The sequence below is a fragment of the Ranitomeya variabilis genome, chromosome 2 (genome assembly GCF_051348905.1).
Source record: "Ranitomeya variabilis isolate aRanVar5 chromosome 2, aRanVar5.hap1, whole genome shotgun sequence".
In the NCBI taxonomy this organism is placed as follows: Eukaryota; Metazoa; Chordata; class Amphibia; order Anura; family Dendrobatidae; genus Ranitomeya; species Ranitomeya variabilis.
In genome coordinates, this window is record NC_135233.1 from 198,532,760 (window position 1) to 198,555,496 (window position 22,737).

At 46.1% G+C, this 22,737-nt stretch overlaps 1 protein-coding gene across 1 annotated transcript in view; it reads right to left on the bottom strand.

Annotated features, from left to right (window-relative positions):
* Window positions 1-3,525: 3,525 nt before the first annotated feature.
* The window catches only part of MPP1 (MAGUK p55 scaffold protein 1), a 30,361-nt gene continuing 11,149 nt past the window's right edge, over window positions 3,526-22,737 (bottom strand). The window contains exons 9-12 of the mRNA XM_077283450.1: window positions 19,232-19,312; window positions 15,080-15,282; window positions 6,290-6,361; window positions 3,526-4,457 (exon numbers count right to left, since the gene is read on the bottom strand). Of these exons, the coding sequence (XP_077139565.1) occupies window positions 4,281-4,457; window positions 6,290-6,361; window positions 15,080-15,282; window positions 19,232-19,312 (533 nt within the window). The 3' untranslated portion in view covers window positions 3,526-4,280. The remainder of the gene's footprint in view (window positions 4,458-6,289; window positions 6,362-15,079; window positions 15,283-19,231; window positions 19,313-22,737) is intronic.

Consider the following 22,737-nt stretch of genomic DNA (forward strand, 5'->3'; position numbering starts at 1 on the left):
AGAGTTACCATTCTCTGAAGCTTGGATCTCTGTGGATTTATACATTTTCCTAACATACAATGCAACACCTCCCCTCTTGTTAATCCTGTTTCTAGTAAATAAGTTGTAACCTTCAAGGTTTGTATTCCAAGCATGTATATCATCCCACCAAGTTTCAGTGTTGCCTATGACATCATATCTGTCTTCCAGTGTTAGCAGCTCCAATTCACGTTGTTTCCCATGCTATGTACATTTGTATAAACACATTTTAGTGTGTAGTCAGTTTTTCTTAAGCCTCTATTTTCATTCAGAATTTTTGATATTTGCTCTTTATTTCCACTTCTAATAACAGAGTTCTCAAAAGAATTTATTAGCTACATAATCTTCCTGGCCGTATAATTCCCATCCCATATTGCTCTAGTTTAGAGCTCTCCTGGTGAGTGTACAAGGTGTCTACCAAATATGTGTTTTCCTGTTTTTGTAAAAAGCAACCCATCCCTAGCAAGGAGTCCGTCATACAGGTAATTCATTCTATGGTGAAGAAACCCAAAAATGTTGCTGATGGCATCATCGATGTAGCCAGTTGTTCACCTGTAGAATCCTATTCAATCTCCTTGGCCCATGTCCATCCACTGGAAGGGTGGATGAGAAGACAACCTGCACTCCCACTTCCTTCACTTTCTGGCCTAGGTCTTCAAAGTATCTGCATATAGTTTCCAGGTCATTTTTTGCTGTCATTTGTTCCTACATTAGTAGACTTGGGTACTCGTCTGTAGCACTGAAGAGTCTTGATAACCTATCAGACACATCTTTGATTTGGACACCTGGTAGACAGCACACCACGCGAGGTAATGTCTGGTCGGCAGATAGCGACTTCTGTTCCTCTCCTACACACAACCACCATTCTCCTTTTCTTTTTCACCACAGTGCTTCTTTTCTCCCTTCAGAGGCTTCTGATTGCTTACTGGGGTGTTCTTTGTGGACAAAGCACTTTTATTATGTACATCTTCATAGTTGTCCTTCATGAGAGCCTGTAGCTTTTCTTCAGTTGCATGGGTGCTGACTGCCTTCTCATCCTCCGGCTTCATTGGTTCACATGCTTCTTCTGCAGGTACATTGAAAGATGCTTCTGCCCGAACATTCTGAATAGTTATTTCTACCTGTCAGTAGTTTTTGCAGGAACACTGAATGGTTCTTCTCTTGTCACATTCTGAAGAGATTCTTCTGCTCTGTCAAGAAAATCGTCATCTTCTTTGTTGAGCTTCAGTGTAGATATTCTCGCCTGAAGACTTTGCATCTTTTCCTCTAACAGAGTCACAAGTTTTCATTTCTGGCACGTATAGTTTGTCTTTTCCTCTGGCGATCCTGTAAACTTATAGCACACATTGCAGCACATATGGGTAATCTCAATGTTGAACAAAATGAATTATTGTTAAATATATGGAGCGCAGTTTGACCATTTCCTTCAAGAAGCTTGTCCCAGCTACACCCAAAGATCTTCAGCCACACATATAAGTTAATAACTAACATACTCCCCTCGCTCCTTTTCCCCCGGTGCTCTGCCTCCGGTCTTTGTTGTGTGCACAGACTCCGCACAGCAGACACGATGTAGTGACATCGTCACATCTGCGGTCTCTGTCACATGCTGAATGAGGGAAGGAAGAGCCGTATCTCCCTCCTCCACCATCACAGTCGGCACCTCAAGCAGGGGAGGGTGGCCACATGGTGCAGTCAATGGGTAAATGAGATATGAAAAAATATTTAAGACCAGGCTTATACTGGCCCACAGGGAAACAGGTAAATACCCCAGCGGGCCCTTGTGCAGGAGTAAATCACTCCACCTCTCGCAGAACAGGAATTGGCCAAACATGTCTCATTCATGACATACAGACGAGAATATCTGATCATTCATTCAGCGAACTATGAGACACTATTGTACAGGCCATGTTTTATCCTTTCTGGGTTATCGGCCACCTTGATGGCTCCTTTCCCTTTGATATGGTTTCTCACATGCTGTGACTCTACAGCAGGGGCAAAGTCTCCTCACAATGGTTTGGCTTCTATCCAATTATGTCCAGTAATCAGCAATAACCGGCTGTACTCCGTGTAGTTGATCTTCACACTGCAGTATCAGTGGATCACGTGTGCTGCAGCTTCTGCCCCCACTCCCCCATCCTGTTCCCCAGATGTTAGCTGTGAGCAACTAGTTTGTTAATGCAAGCCCGGGAAAATATAAGGTTAAGTGCGCACAGAGCTTTTTGAGGAGTCCTGGAGAGCAGATCCGCTTCAAAGAACACCTTAAAGAGGTTCTCCAAGAATGAGCTAGAATGGCGTCCCTGATACAACTCATACTTCAGCCTGTCCTAAGCACGTGTAAGGACGGCGACTGAAGACATTCAGATCCCAAGACCCGCGTCTCCACTGACAATAGCTGCATCTCACTTACCTGAGTCAGCGACCAGGAGCACAGCTGTGATATGTGAAGAAATATATGTCTTCCTTGCTGAGCACAACAGGGATATCTCCAGATTCATCCTCCTCCTTCAGTCAAGTAGGAGGCTGCACTAGGCTGGGACTGAGCCGGAGTGACAGAGGCTTCAGATCTACCATAATCCTTCAGTCTCGTTTGCACATCAATTCAAACTGACTCAATGAGAGATCCCTGCGAATTCCATGCTGAGTCAATATGGTAAATCCTGCTGCTTCCCATGAGGGTGGTATATAAAAATAGATAATGTTTGGTAAACTTGGATAAAAGGTAGCCTTGGCTTGAGTCTCCTCTGATGGACAGTAGTCCCCAGGGACAGAGGACTCTCATGATAAAGTATGTGATATTTGGTGCCTGATGTGGGCGTCATATGTTTTTGGTCAAGATACTAGACACATGGTATGTTCAGAGCAACATTACCAGATCGCATTTCTCATTAATGCTGTTTGTTCCATGATGTGACCTTATTGTGTTGCATAATCTTCATTATAACTAGTAAAAAAAAAAAAATCTCCCAGTGATAACCGCTCCAAGCTCAGCCCTATCCATCCACAAGACACTATAGATTGGTAGGTCACGTACCGTGCAGTGCATGCTCTCCTGTGCAGACCGTGCGTGCAGACACCTCCTCACCCCATCCCCTCTCGTTCTTCAGCACCTTCCCCTCATTGCCACCCTTCCATCCCCCCCCCAGCCCAATTCATTTGCACCCATGGTGTTTTGGGGTTCTCAAAAACAAATTTTCAAGTTTTTTTTTTTTGTTTTTTTTTAACGATCTTGGCACCGCTGCAGGTGATTGACAGATCTCTCCCTCTCGCGTACACAGGGAGAAACCTGTCAATCACCTGCAGCAGCAGTGGGAGAAGCCCCCTGGGGTGCGGAGCGTGACTAGTCTCATCCCCGGCTGGAACGTCAAAACTATATATTGTCTGCAATGTTGGTGCGTTCCCGAGAATAAAATACCTCGCTACAATCCCACCTGTCGATAAGCATGAACATGAAAAAAGTCTACAAAAAGAACCAAAACTTAGGAACGGAGAATGAAGAATGGCCGAGGATTTATTCAATATACTTTATTGGTTCACACCCAAGTCACCAGCGATGACCTCTCGGGACGTTCCACCAGCGACAATGCACATGATTGTGAACTTTAATAGCAGTACAAATATAATTCACTACTAGGAGCTTCTGGATGAGGTTGTTGGCACCTTCAGACATCTATATGGTACTTGGATCCTTTGGGAACCACCTGGTTTAGTAGGTTAGGAAAAAAAGATGAGGATGATGTCTCACAAAGCCTTACAGAGCTGATGGCAGAGGTAATGGGGTCTCTACTACTTAGACATCGGAGATTAGAAGCACAACAGCTTTATGGCCATGGATGAGAAGTACCGTCTTATGGTCTGGACCATGTCCTGGAGAGTCTAGGTCACTAAATGAGAAGTATCCGTGGGACGCAGCAGTGCTGCTCCGCACTGGACCTGGTGTTGGTGTTGATAAGGTATTGGACCTGTTTGCACACAGTTAATGGTAAAGAAGCAAGGTCACTCTTTTTTCTTAAAATAAAGAGAAATGTCTGTAGGGACTTAGAATGAATACTTTTGCATTGCAGAAAAGCAGCGAATACTGCAGAACATAAGAGGGACACGTCTAGTCTGTTGCAGAGTTATTTTACTCATTAGAAGTGTGCAAACATTGCGGGAAATGCGATACTGAGTGGTAAGTCTTGGAAGGAGACTGCATCCACCTTGGCGAAGGTGAAAATAGATCATTTCTTGTATGTTGTGCGGCACATAATCTTGTAGAGGTCTCGTCAGTAGACCCAGGTCACCGGGACCCACTGGGGGGAGGCACACGCTGCATCGAGAGCCCTTAGTAGATCTTGAACGGTTTGCTCCGCATCATTGTTAACCAGAGTTAGGTCGAAGAATTGTGCGTAGCGAGCCCGGAGAACCTCCGACTCCACACGCAGCTTCTCGAGTGCATCAGACTGTAGACACAGAAAGGTAGGAGGACAAAAAAAATGTCAATGCAAAAAAAAAAGTACAAAATATATTCAATGGGTGAACTAAAGTCTGGGATCAATCTCAAAATGATTAATATCAATGCAACTATTGGAAGAAATGTGTTTGTCAGAGAAGGTGACATGGGAGAAAGGTTATTGGATTTGACATGCATTTCATACTTAAAGAGGTCGTATGGCACTTTTTATTTTGCTAGTATATCCTTTGTTATAGGACATCAACATTATTGGGGGAGTGACACATGGCACTGCTGCCGATCATCTGTTCATTAGCCGATGTGATCGGCTGCAGCCAAGTCTCTAGGAATGACTAGGGCTGGATCTGCGGAACCTGGCTGTGGTCACTATATAGCTTGACTGTTCTGCAGCTGATCATATCCAGACACACTGGAAACAGCTGATAGGCGGAGGTGCCAAATATCGCACCCTCACCAGTCTGTTATCAATAACCTGTGGTGATGCTTGGATAACTTCTTATCTGAGCACACTGGGGTGTTATCCGAGTATCTTGTAGTGCTTGTATATTATGTTCCTGTCCCTGCGGCTGCATGATTTGTGGCTGTTAGACATGTGGGGATTCTCTAACAGGTGATCCCAGACCCACACGTGTTCAGGCCGTCTAACAGCCACAAATCATGGAGCCACGAGGACTCCACCATAATATGCAGATGCTCAGATAATGCCTGAGTGTGCTCACATAAGACTTTATCTGAGCATGTTCACTCATTACTAATAACCTGTCCTTAGGCTAGACCATAATTATCAAAGTGCCAGAGAACCCCCCTAAATAGTACTATATATTAAAATATTAAAGTCAGAGCATCACCAGTCCTGTGTATTATACACTTGTGTTCTCAAGTTAATTATAAACAAATCAAGTCATTTGTTAGGCACCAAAAATACCAACATAAGAAAAAACAAAACTCAAGAGATTGTTCCACGGAACCCGGTCCAGCGGCCAGGTCAGTAATTTATGGCCATCGGACAGGAGCCCCGAGAGCCGCCTCTCCCCTGATGGCATCCATATCTCACCAGGCCGGCTAATCACAAGAGCAGAAGGGGATGCGTCAGATAAGAGGCAGGCGGCCAAGCTCCCTTCTGAAGGACACAGACTACTGGCCTGACCACTGGACCTGCGAATCAATTTGCCACCTTTCTAAAGCCAAGCCATCAAACTGCCTCTACACACTGTGCGGAGCAGTGGTGATCCAGCTCTGTAGAACACTGGTGGCCATGTAACCGCTGTATGAGGAGGGTGCAGAACTATCAAGTAGAGGTCATAAAAAAAAAATATATATATACTATATTATACTTTGTGTGTCTGCAAACTTGGGACTCGTCGCAGTGTGCAAGGAAACCGTGTGACTGCAAATAGGCAAATTGCATACTTCCGGCTACACACCGACTAGACGTGTCCGGCCTCATATGTCTAGTCTTCATGTGACTGCATGTATGCAAATCTTATACTTGTAGACCTGCACCCGTCTACTCCCAACAGCGTGCAGTGTGAGGATTCACAAGTCTGCAGGGACACGAACTGATTGCAGACCTGAACCCCCTCTATTAGGAAAAAAAAAAAAAAAGGCAGATTTGATGCTAGATGTCAAGATTAGAATGACAGAGGCTTTTATATTGATACATAATAAAGAGAAGCGTCTTCACTTGTTCTCGAGCAGTTTGGAATTTCTATTCCTAGACACATTGTTCTCTATAAAGTGTGGATATTCCCATAGAAACAACAAATATCATGACCACGAGCATCGCATCGATATTAAAATCTAAAAACAAACAAAAGTCACCTTGTCCGTATCGGTGGGAGATATGAACACTATGAATGGAGCTAGCTCTGCCGTACGAACCATCTTTAGAGTCTGGGAAATAGGAGAGTAATAAGTTCTGATTATTATTAGATCAGTTGACAGCCAAATAATGTGAATTAATATTTACAGAAAATTCTAAATTGGATCGTACAACCCAGCACTATTGTATGTGATTTCACGATCAATGCTCGCATCACGGCGGAGAAAGCATTTGGTATTTAAAGAGAATCATAACCACAAATCCAAATGAATAAATAAATAATATATATATATATTACACACACACACACACACAGTAGATGGTGGCCCGATTCTAACGCATTGGGTATTCAAGAATATGCGTGTAAAATATATATATATATATATATATATATATATATATATATATATATATATATATATATATATATATTATATATATAGCAGCCACATAGTATATAGCATCCACGTAGTATTCAACACAGCCACGTAGTATACAGCACAGCCGCGTAGTATATAGGAGCCACGTAGCATATAACACAGCCCACACAGTATATAACACAGCCACGTAGTATATAGCAGTGTGGGCACCATATCCCTGTTAAAGTTATACTCACCCTCCCGTGTCCAGCGAAGCTGTGCTGATGCGCGCGATGCTGCCGCCAGCTTCTGGTCCCAGCGGTGCATTGCGAAATTACCCAGATGACTTAGCGGTTTCGTGAGACCGCTTTAAGGGTCATTCCATGTCAAGTGAACCAATGATTTTTACCTCTATATTTTTTTATTATTTTGAGATTTTGTTATTTGGTAATAGTGTGTGTCAGAGAATGCAAAATGTGAAGAAAAAAATTCTAGCTTTTTTTTTTTTTTTTTTTAATTGATTTTCAAAGTTTGGAAAAAGTGTGAATTTCAGTGTTGCCTGCCTTTACATTGCTCATCATAACTCAGGCTAGAAAGAAGAAAGAGAAACAAAATAAACACCATTCTACTCAGAACTGTACAGGCTTTCACCAGATATGTCACAAGAGTATCTTTTTTTAATATTTTACCCATGCGAACGGAAACGCAAAACTTTAAAACGCATTTCCGAAAAAAAACGTTTAATTTCAAAATGTCAAAAACTGCACATGTGCCTGCTATGCTCCTAGCCACATCTGTACCAAAAAACAAGCTGGGATCGTGATGGGATCATATTTAAAAAAATAAAACTATTACAGTGTCAATTTGAAAATCTGGAATTCAGATCTGTTCAGTCTGTGGTGTAAAAGTGTGGGATTTGCATTTACCAAATAATCCATGATTGTTAGATATTACTGTATTATTATGTTACAGCTAAGGCTACTTTAACACTTGTGTTTTTAGCAATCCGTCGTTTGGGAAAAAAAACATCCTGCAAATGTGCTCGCAGGATGCGTTTTTTGCCCATAGACTTGTATTAGTGACGGATCGCGACGGATGGCCACACGTCGCGTCCGTCGTGCAACGGATCCGTTGTGTTTTGGCGGACCGTCGGCACGAAAAAAGGTTCAAGTGAACTTTTTTTGTCCATTGCGTCCGCCATTTTCTACAGCTAATGCGCGGCCGAAACTCCGCCCCCTCCTTCCCAGACTTCAGAATGTGCAGCGGATGCGTTGAAAAATTGCATCCGCTGCCCACGTCGTGCACAAATTTCACAACGTGCGTCGGTACGTCACTAAGGGGACGGACCCATACCGACTCAAGTGTGAAAGAGGCCTTAGAAGCAGGAGCGGACAGAGGAGAAAGCTCCACACTGTCTTTCCATGTAGTGAAAGAAATAAAAACAAGGAATTTTTCATTCAGCAAAGACAGTGAAGTCCACAAAGTGGTAGAAGGCGGCACAAGATTGGCAATGGATGGCAGAACTGGTGATGTGACCTGTGAATATGATTGGCGCTGGTGGCGGCTACTGGACTCTCCAAAGATTGTGAAAATGAAGACGTAGAAAGGACTTTTTTGCACCTTCTGGTCCAGCGCCGTCCTTTGTCTATCCCAGGAAACCAGATATTGTAAAAGTTACAAAAGATTGCCTTGCGCAGGCGTGTACTAAAGAGGACACAGCATGAACATCAATCAAATATTGCAGCCAGCATGCAGCCAGCAGGTAAGGAAAGGGTGAATCAAACACCCGAAAACCCCGCCCATATGACCGCAAATCTGTCCCGCCAAATTCAGGTGACAGGTTCACTTTAACTCAGGTGGAGCCGGACACCATGACAGGTCGTCCATACTCTGACACAAAAGGAAACAGCCATTGCTAGTTAGCGCTTATAGACAAGATGACATTTCACCCACTAGAAGGGACACATTGATGATAAAAAGCCAGTGTAAAAACCTACTATTAGGCTACGTTCACATTTGCGTTGTGCGGTGCAGTGTCGGCGACGCAACGCACAGCGCATGCAAAACGCAGCTTTTTGTGACGCATGCGTCCAATTTTGGCATGATTTTCGGCGCAAAAAAAATGCACCATGCAGCGTCCTTTGCGCCCTGACGCTTGCGCCAAAAATGACGCATGCGTCACAAAACGCAAGACAACGCATGTCCATGCGCCCCCATGTTAAATATAGGGGCGCATGACGCATGCGCCGCTATGCGTCACCGAACCTCCGCCCGACGCAACGCAAATGTGAACGTAGCCTTAATTGTTTGATTACTTCATATTTTATAGAACGAGGATTTAACTACTGGACTATTCTTCTTAAACACTTCGTAAATGACATGTTTAGTGATATAATAGAAAAAAAATTGTTCCATGTATAAATAGGTGGTAAAAATATTGGTTCTTTTAATCTTGTGTGCAACATATAATTAGGATGAGACTATTTAGAAAACCACACTCGAGGATATGATCACCTTTTATCTTTTGGCTTGTTCAATGAATTCAGGTTGAAAATGCTGAGCAAGTTGTGTTATGATGATTAAAATGTATTTATTCTGGCACTTCAGTATTTGTTTTTTGTTTCTTTATTGTTGCATATAAATGTTGAATGCAATAAGTTGTAATTTGAAAAGAAAAAAAAGGAAGAAACTCACGCACACATAAAATCAGATGATTCAAGATTTTAAAAAAAAAATAAATAAAAAAAATACAAATTTGATAGGTCTCAAGTTGAATCCCTGTACAAATATAAACAAGGACACAAGTAACACACATGCATGTTTTCACAATTTTAAAACATACGTTTTTTTTCACAATTGCACATCAAAATGTTAAATTAGATTTATCCATAACAAAATGTAAAGAAACAGTCTTGTCACATATCAAATGAAAGCCGGTACCATTCTGAGAAAAATGATGCCTCTTCCAGTTCTTTATCTTAAAGAAGTTGTCCACTACTATAACCTTTTTTTTTTTTTCATAAATCTTGCTATTATGGGCCACTGAAAACATCTACTGTGTTTATTTTAGCAATATTACCTTTTATCATGCTGTAGCAGCACATCTTTAGTGCTGGATTCAGCTCTCATGGGGTTAATCGACAACTTCCTTTCTCCTGAGTTACTGTGCTCTAATACTACAAGTTCCATGATGCATTGCACTCGCCTGTAACTCTGCACCTGGCACACCCACTCCAAAACACACCCCAACCCCTCCCTCCTCTCCCCCCTCTATCTTCAAAAAGATTTGTGATGTCATTTCTGTCCAACCTCCTCTTTTACATCTGTCCAACCCACACTCCATTACACACAGATAAATGGACAGACAGACAGACAGACAGACAGACAGATAGATAGATAGATATCTATGGAAATAGACATAGATATATAGATATATCTGTATGTATTCATATATATGTCCATATCCATGTTTCTAAACCCCTTCACCCCTGGAGCTTTTTTGTTTTCGTTTAGCGCTCCCCTTCTTTCCAGAGCCATAATTTTTCCGTCAGTATAGCCATGTGATCTTTTGCGTGACAAGTTCTACTTTTGAACGACACCATTGGTTTTACCATGTCGTGTAGCAGAAAATGTGAAAAAAATTCAAAGTGCAATGAAATGGCAAAAAAGTGCAATCCCACACTTGTTTTTTGCTTGGCTTTTTTGCTAGGTTCCCTAAATGCTAAGGCTGTGTGCACACGTTGCGGATCTGATTGCAGATCCGCAGCGTTTTTTGCTGCACTGAATTGCATCAAATCCGCAGTGTAGTGTACAACCAATGTAAGTCTATGGGAGCCGCAGACTTGTTGTGCACATGCTGCGGAAAAAGCCGCACCAAAACCACACCAAGAACTGCATCAAAACCGCACCAAAACTGCAAAACTGCACCAGGTTTTGATGCAGTTTTTGGTGCAGTTTTGATGCAGTTTTTGGTGCAGTTTTGATGCTTTTTTTTGGTATGGTTTATGCGCGGTTTTAATGCCATTTTTGGAAATAAGTAAATAAACGGAAAATGTGCATGATTTGAATGGAAACATGCATGAAAAAACGGATTCCAAGGCCGGATTCATCATTTCACAGCTCAGTTTCATACGTTTTTTTGGCTGGATCCGTTGCTGTGCGTTTTTTCGCCGGACAGAAAAAACGTTCCTCTGTATGTGTTTTCCATCCGGCGGAAACAGCTTTTTTGACGGATCCGGCAAAAAACGGATGAAACTATGAGAAAAAAATGGATCCGACGGAAAAAAATGGATCCGTTTTTTTCAAAACTTGCCAGATTGTGCCTCACGGCAAAAACCTGATGTGTGAAAGCACCCAAATATATGGATAGATACATCTATGTATCTATAGATATATCTATAGATAAATATATCTATAGATAGATATATCCATAGATATATAATAGAAAGGCCGATGTTTCTATAAGGCTACTTTTACACTTGCGTTTTCCGCAATCCGTCTTTTTGGGAAAAAAACGGATCCTGCAAATGTGCTCGCAGGATGCGTTTTTTACCCATAGACGTGTATTAGTGAAGGATCGCGACGGATGGCCACACGTCGCGTCCATCGTGCAACGGATGCGTCGTGTTTTGGCGGACCGTTGGCACGTCCGTCGCGTCTGCCATTTTCTACCGCGCATGCGCGGCCAAAACTCCGCCCCCTCCTCCCCGGACTTCAGAATGGGCAGCGGATGCGTTGAAAAACTGCATCCGCTGCCCACGACGTGCACAAATTTCACAACGTGCGTCGGTACGTCGGCCCAACGCATAGCGATGGACCCGTGCCGACGCAAGTGTGAAACAGGGCTTAATGAGCGTTTAATAAAAAACAGAAAAAAACGGCGTGGGCTCCCGAGCAATTTTCTGCGCAAGAGGGGGAAAGCCGACGGCCGGGGGCCAATATTTGTAGCCTGCTATGAATATCAGCCCGCAGCTGTCTGCGTAGCCTTTACTGGCTATTAAAATAGGGGGACCCCCCCAAAAAAATGACGTGGGGTCCCCCTATATTTTATAGCAAGAAAGGCTATGCAGACAGCTGCGGGCTGATATTCATAGCCTAGAGAGGGGCCATGGATATTGGTCCCCCCCCTGCTACAAATACCAGTCCGCAGCCACCCCAGAAATGGCGCATCTGTAAGATGCGCCAATTCCGGCACTGAGGCTGGTTTCACACTTGCGTTTTTGGACGCTGCATTTTAGCGCTAAAAAACGCATGCGTTTTTTTTCCTATACTTAACATTAAATACGCATGCGTTTTGACGTGTTTTCAGCAACGCATGCGTTTTTGTACGCGCGCGTTCATTTGCAGAAATGCAACCTGTAGTAATTTTTAGCGGCGTTTTTGCCGCAAAAAAAATGCATGCGTTAAAAACGCATGCGTTTTTATAGAAAAAAACAGAAAAAAACACTGAAACACCACCCACCACCATCAGGGTGATAAAGGGATCCAAACCCTACCCCTAACCTCACCCCTAACCGTTTAATGAACATTTTCTGACAATCATAGTGCCACGATATTTCAGTGCCACGTATTTCAGTGCCACGTATGTAAGTGCCACGTGCCACGTATGTAAGTGCCACGTATGTAAGTGCCACGTATGTAAGTGCCACGTATGTAAGTGCCACGTATGTAAGTGCCACGTATGTAAGTGCCACGTATGTAAGTGCCACGTATGTAAGTGCCACGTATTTAAGTGCCACGTATTTAAGTGCCACGTATTTAAGTACCACGTGACACATATTTCAGTGCCACGGATTTCAGTGCCACGGATTTCAGTGCCACGGATTTCAGTGCCACGGATTTCAGTGCCACGGATTTCAGTGCCACCTATGTAAGTGCCACCTATGTAAGTGCCACCTATGTAAGTGCCACCTATGTAAGTGCCACGGATTTAAGTGCCACGTATGTAAGTGCCACGTGCCACGTATTTCAGTGTCACGTATTAAAGTGCCACGTATTTCTGTCACGTTTACGGTTAGGGTTAGGGTTGATGTCACCGCTCTATAGGACCCTCAGTGACACACTGACAGGAGGCAATGGCTCCTGCAGTGTATCACTGAGGTTACTAAAGTTCACTGGTCTCACTTTATGGCAAAAAGCTGCGTGGGAACTTTCTCATACAGCATGCCATAAAGTGAGACTAGGGACTATTTTCTCACAGGGGCGTAGGAATACATTGTGGGGAATACATTGTGGAAGGATACCTTCCTCCCCTCATTGTGTTCCTGGTGCCCCTGGTGAGTGGTTGCGTCAGCTGATGCTCCTGCTCTCCACGGGAGATCGTCGTGGGACACTCGTTTTAATTGGATTTCTGCGGATCAGGGAGTATAGTGTTTGTTTATTATTTTAACATTTTTTACAGATGACAATGGCTTCGGGGATCAAAGTGACAAGTGATGGTAAGTATGTAATCTATGTTACATGTACTGTATGTCTATATGTATGTTGTATGTCTGTACTGTATGTATGTACTGTATGTATGTATGTACTGTATGCGGCATGACGCATGTTGTTGCATGGTGCATGTCGCATGCTGCATGCCGTCACATGCTGCATGTTGTCGCATGTCGCATGCCGTCGCATGGTGAGTGTCGTCGCATGGTGCATGTCGTCGCATGCTGCATGTCGTCGCATGGTGCATGTAGTTGCATGGCGCATGTCGTCGCATGCTGCATGTTGTTGCATGGCACATGTCGTCGCATGGCGCATGTCGCATGCTGCATGTCGCATGTTGTCGCATGGCGCATGTCGTCGCATGGCGCATGTAGTTGCATGGTGCATGTCGTCGCATGTCGTGTGTTGTATGTATGTATGTATGTATGTATGTATGTATGTATGTATGTATGTATGTATGTATGTATGTATGTATGTATGTATGTATGTATGTATGTATGTACTGTATATGTGTATTTTTATTTTTTTTTTACATTCAACACATTAGCCGGATGATGGGACTACTACTGTCCCATCATTGGCTAATGTGTCACTCACTGCCACTGTAGCAGGCAGAGCCCGATGGGACTTGTTGTCCCATCGGACGATGCCTGCACACAGACACAGACACACACACACACACACACACCACCCCCCAGCACATACCGGTCCGCACAGCGCCGGCGCCCGGGACAACACAGCGGCGGCGCCCGGGACCGCACAGCGCCGGGGACCGGGACCGCACAGCGCCGGCGCCCTGGACCGCACATCCCTGCCTAGCCCCGCCCGCCCCCAGCACAGGTCTGCAGCCACCAGCCCCGCCCACAGCCCAGTCACTCTTTATGAGTGACTGCTCTCTGTGGAGCCTGGGGACACGCCTGCTACTGACGTCACGTCAATTTCCAGAGTCTGGAAATTGACGTGACGTCGGCGGAAATGAGCGGCGGCTGAAGCCTGGGGGTCACGTGACCCGGACTCAGCCACCAGCATAGCGCCGCTCACAGGCGAAAACGGCTAAAGAAGGTATTTACACAAATCATCAGGGGCCCCGGGGGGATACATAGGGGGGTTAATTGAAAGTAGTGGACAACCCCTTTAATTCTAGCCCAAGATATGATAAAAAATGTAAAGCCATACCAGGCCAAAATCCACACTTTCAAAACTTTAGAAATCTGTAAAAAATTAACCGATGAAGAAAAAAAAATTAAAAACTTTTAATTTGTAATTAACTAAAGTTGTACTTCATAAAAACAAACAAACAAAAAAAATCTAAAGACGTCAGGTAAAAAAATTATTCATATTTGGATCACTTGATATGGAATGACCCCAAGTCATCTGGGTAATTTCGCAATGCATCTCTGGGAACGGAAGCTGGCGGCAGCATCGCGCACATCGGTGGACAACGGAAGGTGAGAATAGCCGATTTTTTATTTTTTTTAACATATCTTTTTACTATTGATGCTGCATACGCAAGTCACGTGTGAGAGCAGGCACGTGACGAATAGGTGACACCACGGAGAAGGGATCCGTGACATACATACATACATACATATATATATTTTTTTTTAATTTCCTTTCTTGATTTAGGTTGTTCTGCACCTTACATGCTTCTAATGCGCATGTGCAGGCAGATAGACTGGGCGCGGCTGCTCCCAGGGCCATAGTGTCACCTTATCAGAAGACAGGCTTGTTCTCGCTCCCATCAGAGCAGAGACCACTGGTAATGACGGGGCGGGAAGCCTTTCCCGATAGTGACACTATGGCCTCGGAGCGGCGCACACATTATCTGTCGCTCCACAACACAGAACATGGTCTCCGCTCTAATCAGAGACAGATCCCTGCTGTGCTGTGGAGTGATGTACTGCTGCTAGGAACGGCAAATATTAGCAGATAATGGTATTTTGCCCCTCACAATGAAAGCTGCGATTTTTGACGATGGTTACTGTAATCTCCTCTCACCTGGGGCTCTATGTCCAGTACAGCCACTTTCCCATCATTATGAATATCCTTTATAGTCTGGATCTTTGTCCCAAACATATATCCACTAAAGCTCCCAAACTCCAAAAACTGATTTTCGGAGATTCCTTGGCTCATTTCTTCCACAGAGACAAAATGATACGAAGCTCCATTTTCTTCTCCACGTTTTGGGGGACGAGATGTATCTTAAAAGGGAAAAAAGAAAAAAAAAAAAGTTATATAAGCCCATTGATTTACATGAGAAGTACAGAGGAAATGTCCTACAGTATGGACACCAGGTGAGCTGGGCCCCTCGCTGATGGGCAGCCGTCCACTGCAGCTCACATTGTCACTCAGCAGCTCATTCTAGTTTTGCACTGGTTTATATGACAGATTTGTATTTTCAGTCCTTTTCTTAACTTCTTAAACATATTTGTTTCTTTCTGTTCAGTTATTTAAAAGGGGGAGTTCTAGTACCCCAAAAAAACATAAACAATATGTGCATTGACTAGTGGCAAGTTATAGATCTTACCATCCGGTTAGGTGCCACGCCATCCTCAGGTCCTGCAGTGAATTACATAAGTGCTCATTTTCCCAAGCACTTTCCAACAATATCCATCTGTGAAGATGGGATTGACCCTTTAAAAGAAGACCATGTGTGACCTTAAAAAGGGATATTCCCATCTCCAAGATCCTATGCCAATATGCAGCAGGTGTGATAATATTAGTAAGCAGCTCCAATTAGAGCAGTGCAGCTTTTGATATGCCCCAGAAGGGGTTATTCATTAAGGTGCTTGCATTACATCTGATAATTGTGAACATCTTACTTTATTCACAAGATCTTGGTTCTGCAATTTACTAAGTGTTCCTATGTTTGATTGTGAATGTTCTGCTTCCTTTCACTTGATCATTTGTGGTCTGTGTCTGTCCAGTCTGGGCGGTCGTGTATCCTGAACAGTAATGCCGGCTGTGGTCTCCTGACAATTTCTTCTTAAACAAGGCAAACTGGTCCTACATCCCAGCACACACTTCCAATGTATACGGATCTGGCTTAAAGAGCACATTGAAACATTTTGGACCTAAAATAAAATTTCCCCAAATGTCTCGCCCATTAGGGTAGGTGCACACGGTCAGTAATTGGTAGCATATTGGACGCAGCACATGTCCGCTCCGTCCAAAGCGCTGCCGGCTATTGAACGCAGGTGAATCTGCATGTGGTCATTGAACTGTCCGGAATCATAGCACTAAATACATTGTATGGGAAATTTATTTAGTGGAGACAGGCTCCGCAAGGTAAATTGACATGCTGCAGTCTGGAAAGACGCGCCGCATGTCCGTTTTCGCGTGTGAGCCGCGAGTATCTGCGCACGCATAGTGGGCATGAGATTTCAATCCCATCCACTATGCTGTAACATCTGGACGTGGATTGCGGACCATGTGCACCTATCCTAAAACATGGCAAGTGGACGGGGCAGGAGACCAGTAAGCTATGCCAAATATTCACACAAACATGCTCCTCATTCAGGTGCCCTATGCCAGGTAATTTCCATCTCTCTGTGCCATAGTTGTTCTAGTTGCTGTTTCTTCACCTCTATTGCCCTTTGACACATTCTACACAGTCTCTATATATCAGCGCGTCTCTCCTCCCCTCTCCCATGCGTAACACTGAGGCCCTATTGACATTTCTCAATCACACAAAACCATCCACTACCACCATACTGCACGCAAAACGCTCACACATCATTGAACTTGCTGCTCGCCCTCTTCTGTCTTTCTCTTAGTCACTGGTGACATCTCTCCCAACCCTGGACCTCCATACACTACTATATCGAACTCTCATCCTGCAGCACATAGAAACCTGGCAATCTTATAAACATTCGTTCCTTGCCTTCTCCTATCTCTTTTTATTGTGCCCTATGGAACTCACAGTCAGCATGCTACAAACTACTCTACATCTAAGATTTCTTCCTTTCAAATTCTCTCAACCTTCTGGCTCTCACTGAGATCCAACAGTCTGAAATCCGGATCCAACAGTCTGACACCACCGCCGCTGATCTCTCATATGGTGGGCTACAATTGTCACACACCTTCAGACCTGAGAACAGAAAGTAGAGGTGTTGGTCTGCTCCTTTCACCACAATGTGCTTTCCAGGTTATCCCCCTGGTACCCTCACTTATGTTTCCATCCTTTGAAGTCTACCTGTTAGACTCTTAAAACTCTTCTCCCTGTAAGTGGAGGTTGTGTATCGCTCTCCAAGCCCCTGCCGTCAGTTCTTGGATCACTTTGTCACTTGGCTTACACATTTCCTATTCTATAATATTCCTACTCTCATCATGGGGGATTTTAACATCCCCATTGATGATCGACTCTCCCTGTCATCTGTAATTTCCTCCTTTGGCCTTTCAGTTTACTAACTCTCCTACACATGAAGATGGGAATACTCTGGACCTGGTCCTCCCACAACTCTGTTCGCTGCGTGACTTTACTAACTACCCTCTTCCCACCACAACTTGCTTTCATTCTCTCTCAAGAACCGTTACCCCACTCAGGACACCCCCAATTACTGCACACACAGAAATCTATGAGCTAACAATACCCAAGAGCGTATGGACAATCTACATCTTTAGCTGCCATCTCCTTCCACTTTTGTCCAGACTCAGAATGGTCACATAATATATTGCAGAGCGCCCTGGATGAAGCAGTTCCAGTTACACGCAGAGCGACCCACCACAGATGATGGTGACCCTGGCACACGATGCAAACACGTTTTCTCCAGTGCTGCTCAAGGAGTGACGAGTGTCTGAACAAAAATCACATTCAAACATGCCATCATAACCCATTTACTCAAAAATGCATCCCTGGACTAAAACTGCTAACTTCAGACCGGTATCTAAATCTCCCCTTCATCTCTAAACTCCTGTATGCTTGGTCCACTCCCGTCTAATCCGCTATCTCTCAGATAACTCTCTCGACCCTTCAAAATCTGGTTTCCGCTCTTTACACTCTACAGAAACTGCCCTCACTAAAGTCTCTAACAATCTATTACCGGTTAAATCCAAAGGTCACTGCTGTTTGCTGATTCTCCTGGACCTCTGCAGCATTGGGCTCATTTGCAGCACTTCGGGCTGGTGGCCGCCAATAACAGCTGAATGGTGGTGAGGGTGTCGGACCCAGGCCTATGAGACATTGGATGGCCTGTCCTAAGGATAGGTCATCAATGAAAAAGTAGTGGAAAACCTTTTAGGTTTCAGCACCTGATGCATGTGCGGACAGGCGGACCCCGGGCCGCATGGGCGGACAGGCGGACCCCGGGCCGCATGGGCGGACAGGCGGACCCCGGGCCGCATGGGCGGACAGGCGGACCCCGGGCCGCATGGGCGGACAGGCGGACCCCGGGCCGCATGGGCGGACAGGCGGACCCCGGGCCGCATGGGCGGACAGGCGGACCCCGGGCCGCATGGGCGGACCCCGGGCCGCATGGGCGGACAGACGGACCCCGGGCCGCATGCGCGGACAGACGGACGGACGGACCCCGGGCCGACTGTGCGGACTGACCCCGGGCCGCATGTGCGGACAGACGGACGGACTCTGGGCCGCATGTACGGACAGACGGACGGACTCCGGACCACATGTACGGACAGACGGATACAGATCTATATGTACTGACATATACGGATGCAGGTCTGTATGTACAGATATATGGATACATATCAATATACCCGGATGTATGAGAACTCTCATACACAGCAGTGCAACCTGTGTTCGACTCATGGACTTTGTCTTCTATTTTATGGGTCTAGAGTTTCGGTGCTCAGCAATAACAAGTCTCAAGATAATGCAAACTATTAATATTTTAGAGACATCCACTAGGGACACAAAGGGCTGCAACATCATGTGCAAGAGAGGCCTGAGTCCAGAAGCATGTGCACGGTTTCTGCATTTGAGGTTTATGTAGTATCTGCAGAGGAGAGACCTGACATAAGACGGGGCGAGAGGGGATTTAGACTTGAGCTCAGAAGCCTGCTCCCAGCCTCCCTCTATACCACCCACTGAATGCGCCATTACGTGGAAAGGTTAGGAATACCAACAGAGTGACCTACGGGATAACAGCCCACATTCTGTACACCATGCATGTAATGGTAAGGGGAACTTACGTGGTAAAGGGTAGCTGAACCTTTCTGGATATTTAGTAAGTAAAACATTTTTTATGTGACTTCGCCCCACTCCACTGACACCTGTGAAAGATAAGTGGAAGATTAGTACTAGGAAAACATGTCAGCGATAGCGGCTGGCCATGGCATAGAGCCTTGTGATGATGGCCCAAGTATCCAGCACGTGGGCTCACGTATGGCCACATGTCACTAGTGTATATTTAGGTACACATTATTATCTTTCTTTCTCGCCTCATTGGGGGACACAAGTAACCATGGGTGTATGCTGCTGTCACTAGGAGGCTGACACTATGCAAATAAAGAAGAAGTAACTGCTCCCCGGCAGTATACACCCTCCGACAGGCACCAGGCAACTCAATTTTTGCTTAGTGTCTGTAGGAGGCGGACCCGGATCTAACACCAGATCTGCATTTCTTTTACAGGGATTTGTTGTGTGTTATTAATAATTTCCCCCTTTCTTTTTCAGACACTTTCTTCAGGGTAACAGGGTGCAGTTTTTCTCACCCTGTTTTCCCCACTTTGAGCGACCGAGAGAGCAGTGTGGTTACACCCACATCGCACCCTCTCGGACCCGCTGGGCAGGACTTGTCCCCTGTCACCCTTTCGGGTGTTCAGGGTGACTAGTCCTGCCCGTGTCCCTCCTCATCCCTCTCCTCAGAGAGGGCTGAGAGGAAGACGGCGGTCACTTCCAGTGACCCTCTCCCCCTGGTTAGGGGTCGACGCCGTCTTCTGCGCCGGAGAGTTTGTGGCGCGGGAAGGAGGAGTTCTTCCAGGACCCTCTATCTACCAGGGATCCTGATGGTTCCTCATCTTCAGGTAGGGAGTCTTCAATCAACAAAATCAAACCCCCACCACCCTGCCCGGCAGCAATCTCCAGATCTTACCAGACCATCCTTTTGATAGGGGAGAGGGCCGCATTCTCAGGCGCCGGGATGCGCTATCACCGCAGGGAAGAGCAGAAACGCTGGCATTTTTTTCCCCCTCTATTTAAACCTGCGAGCGCGTGCGCCCACCATTTTTTTCTGTCTCTCCCGGCATTTCTCTTTCTTGGCGCTTGAGTGCCCTCTTGTAGCGGCCGGGACATTTTCAGAGTTATAGGGGGCGTTCCTTTCTATCCCCCCTTCCTTCGGTGCCTGTGCATGCCCACAGTGTCGCACTGTCGCCGCGCTCTTTCTTCTACTTTCTGCTCCCTGTCAGCATCTGCTCACCGCGTGGGACACAGGATTTCTCGGCGGAACACAGGCACCTGCGGCTACCGCTGTCCTTCAGCAGGCTCAGCGCTACTACTTACTCCGCCTGGCAGTATTTCTCCGTGGACAAGGTAATATCCACCCATGTCCGACCCAACTCCGGCCTTTGCCACTACGGCCATCCATTACGCCTGCGCTCACTGTAAGAAAAAGTGGGCCTCAGGTCAGCCATCTCCTTTCTGCCCGTCCTACGTTCTTCCCACCATGTCCGCTCCCCTGGAAGCTCCTAGGTCCCGGGATGAGTGCACCCCCCCTCCCCCGGAGTGGGCTGTTGCTATGTCTCAATCAGTGTCCGACCTGACTAAGGTATCTCAGCCCCTGGTCCAGGCACTTGAACGTCTCCCGCTTCTCTCTAATGCCACCAGTGCCACGAACGCCTCACACGGCGATTTGCTCGCACCTGTCCTAGACTCTCAGAGGCAGACCGGACAAAAGACAGAAAAAGGACCTTATCTAGATCTTCCTCCAGTTCCCCGGACCACATCGGGATTCCCCCATCTGCCCTTTCCCCTTCCTCTCAGGCGTACCTCAGGTCTGACGTAACCTCTCAGTCGGAATCTGACTCGGATGCAGATCAGACTTCCGGAACACAGGATATGGTCGATAGCCTCATTTCGGCTATCATTCAGACGCTTGATCTTAAGGAGGATGAGGCAAGCTCTCAGGACGTCTCCGTTACATTTAAATGGATTAAACGTCCCTCTAGGGTTTTTCCTAATCACAAGGAATTTGACAACACTACCTCCTCTCACTGGGAAAACCCTGGTAAGCGTTTCCCTAGCAGGAAATGTCTAGACCTGTTATACCCTTTTCACTCCTACCTGGTCTCCAAATGGCCCGAGTCTCCTAAGGTCGACCCACCCGTGTCCAGGCTATCTTCACAGACTGTTCTGTCTATCCCGGACGCGGCTTCCCTTAAGGACCCCAGGGACAGACAAAATCGAGGCGCTAGCAAAAATCGGCATTTGAGGCCTCCGGAGCCTCCCTTTGCCCTAGTTTCGCCTCGTCATGGGTAGCCAAGGCTGTATCAGCCTGGGCCAAGACCCTGCGCAGGGGCATTTTAGCTTCTGCTCCTGCTAAGGAACTGTCTGATTTGGCGGATCAGATTTCTCTGGCAGGAAAATACCTCATGAATGCCTCCCTTGATGCGGCAGCCTGCTCCACCAGGGCTAACGGCAACAACCACGCCTCTAAGAAATCGCTCACTGGTCTGCCCTTCCAGGGTTCCAGACTCTTCGGCATGCAGCTAGATCAAATAATCTCGGACGCTACAGGTGGTAAGAGTACCTCTTTACCCCAGTCCAAGCTAAAACGTCCCTTCAACAGGAGGGGCCCCCAGTCCTTTGCCTCCTCAGGAAACCCCAACCAGGACCGTTCCTCCTCACAAGTGGACCGAAGAAAACCTTCTTTTCAGGCCTCCGCCGCGCTGGAGAGCTAAGAGCCACCCCGCAAAACCATCTCGGGTCCACAGGTTTTCTAATAAATGACGGGTCGCCCCCACCTGGAAATCCTTCCAGGGTGGGAGGCCGCCTTCTTCTGTTCTCAGAGGTTTGGCTTTCAGTAGTCGACGACGCCTGGGTCAGGGAGATCGCCACGTCAGGCTACAAAATAGAATTTTCTTCGCCCCCAGGAAGTCGTTTCCTCCTCTCTCATCCTCCCAAACAGCCCTCTCATCTCCCAGGGCTTCTCCAGGCGGTCGATTCGCTCCTCGCCTCGGGAGTCGTTGTGCCGGTGCCTTTTCGCGAGCAGTTTTCGGGTTTTTACTCAAACCTGTTCGTGGTTCCAAAAAGGGACGGCTCTCTCCGTCCGATTTTGGATCTCAAGCACTTGAACCGCCATCTTCAGATTCGGCACTTCAGAATGGAATCTCTGCGTTCGGTGATCGCGTCCATGGAACCGGGAGAGTTTCTGTGCTCAGTGGACATTCGGGATGCGTACCTTCATGTTCCGATTTGCGTACAGCATCAGAGATTCCTCCGGTTCGCGATCCAAGAGCATCATTACCAGTTCACGGCCCTCCCTTTCGGGCTGGCGTCTGCTCCCAGGGTCTTTACGAAGGTCATGGCAGTGGTCATGGCCATTCTACGCTCAAAAGGGATTTTGGTAATCCCATACCTCGACGACCTCTTGATCAAGGGCTCATCCTGTCGGGATTGCAGCCAACGCCTCCATCTTACTCTGGACACCCTGGTTCGCCTCGGCTGGATAATCAACTACCAGAAGTCTTCCCTGATTCCA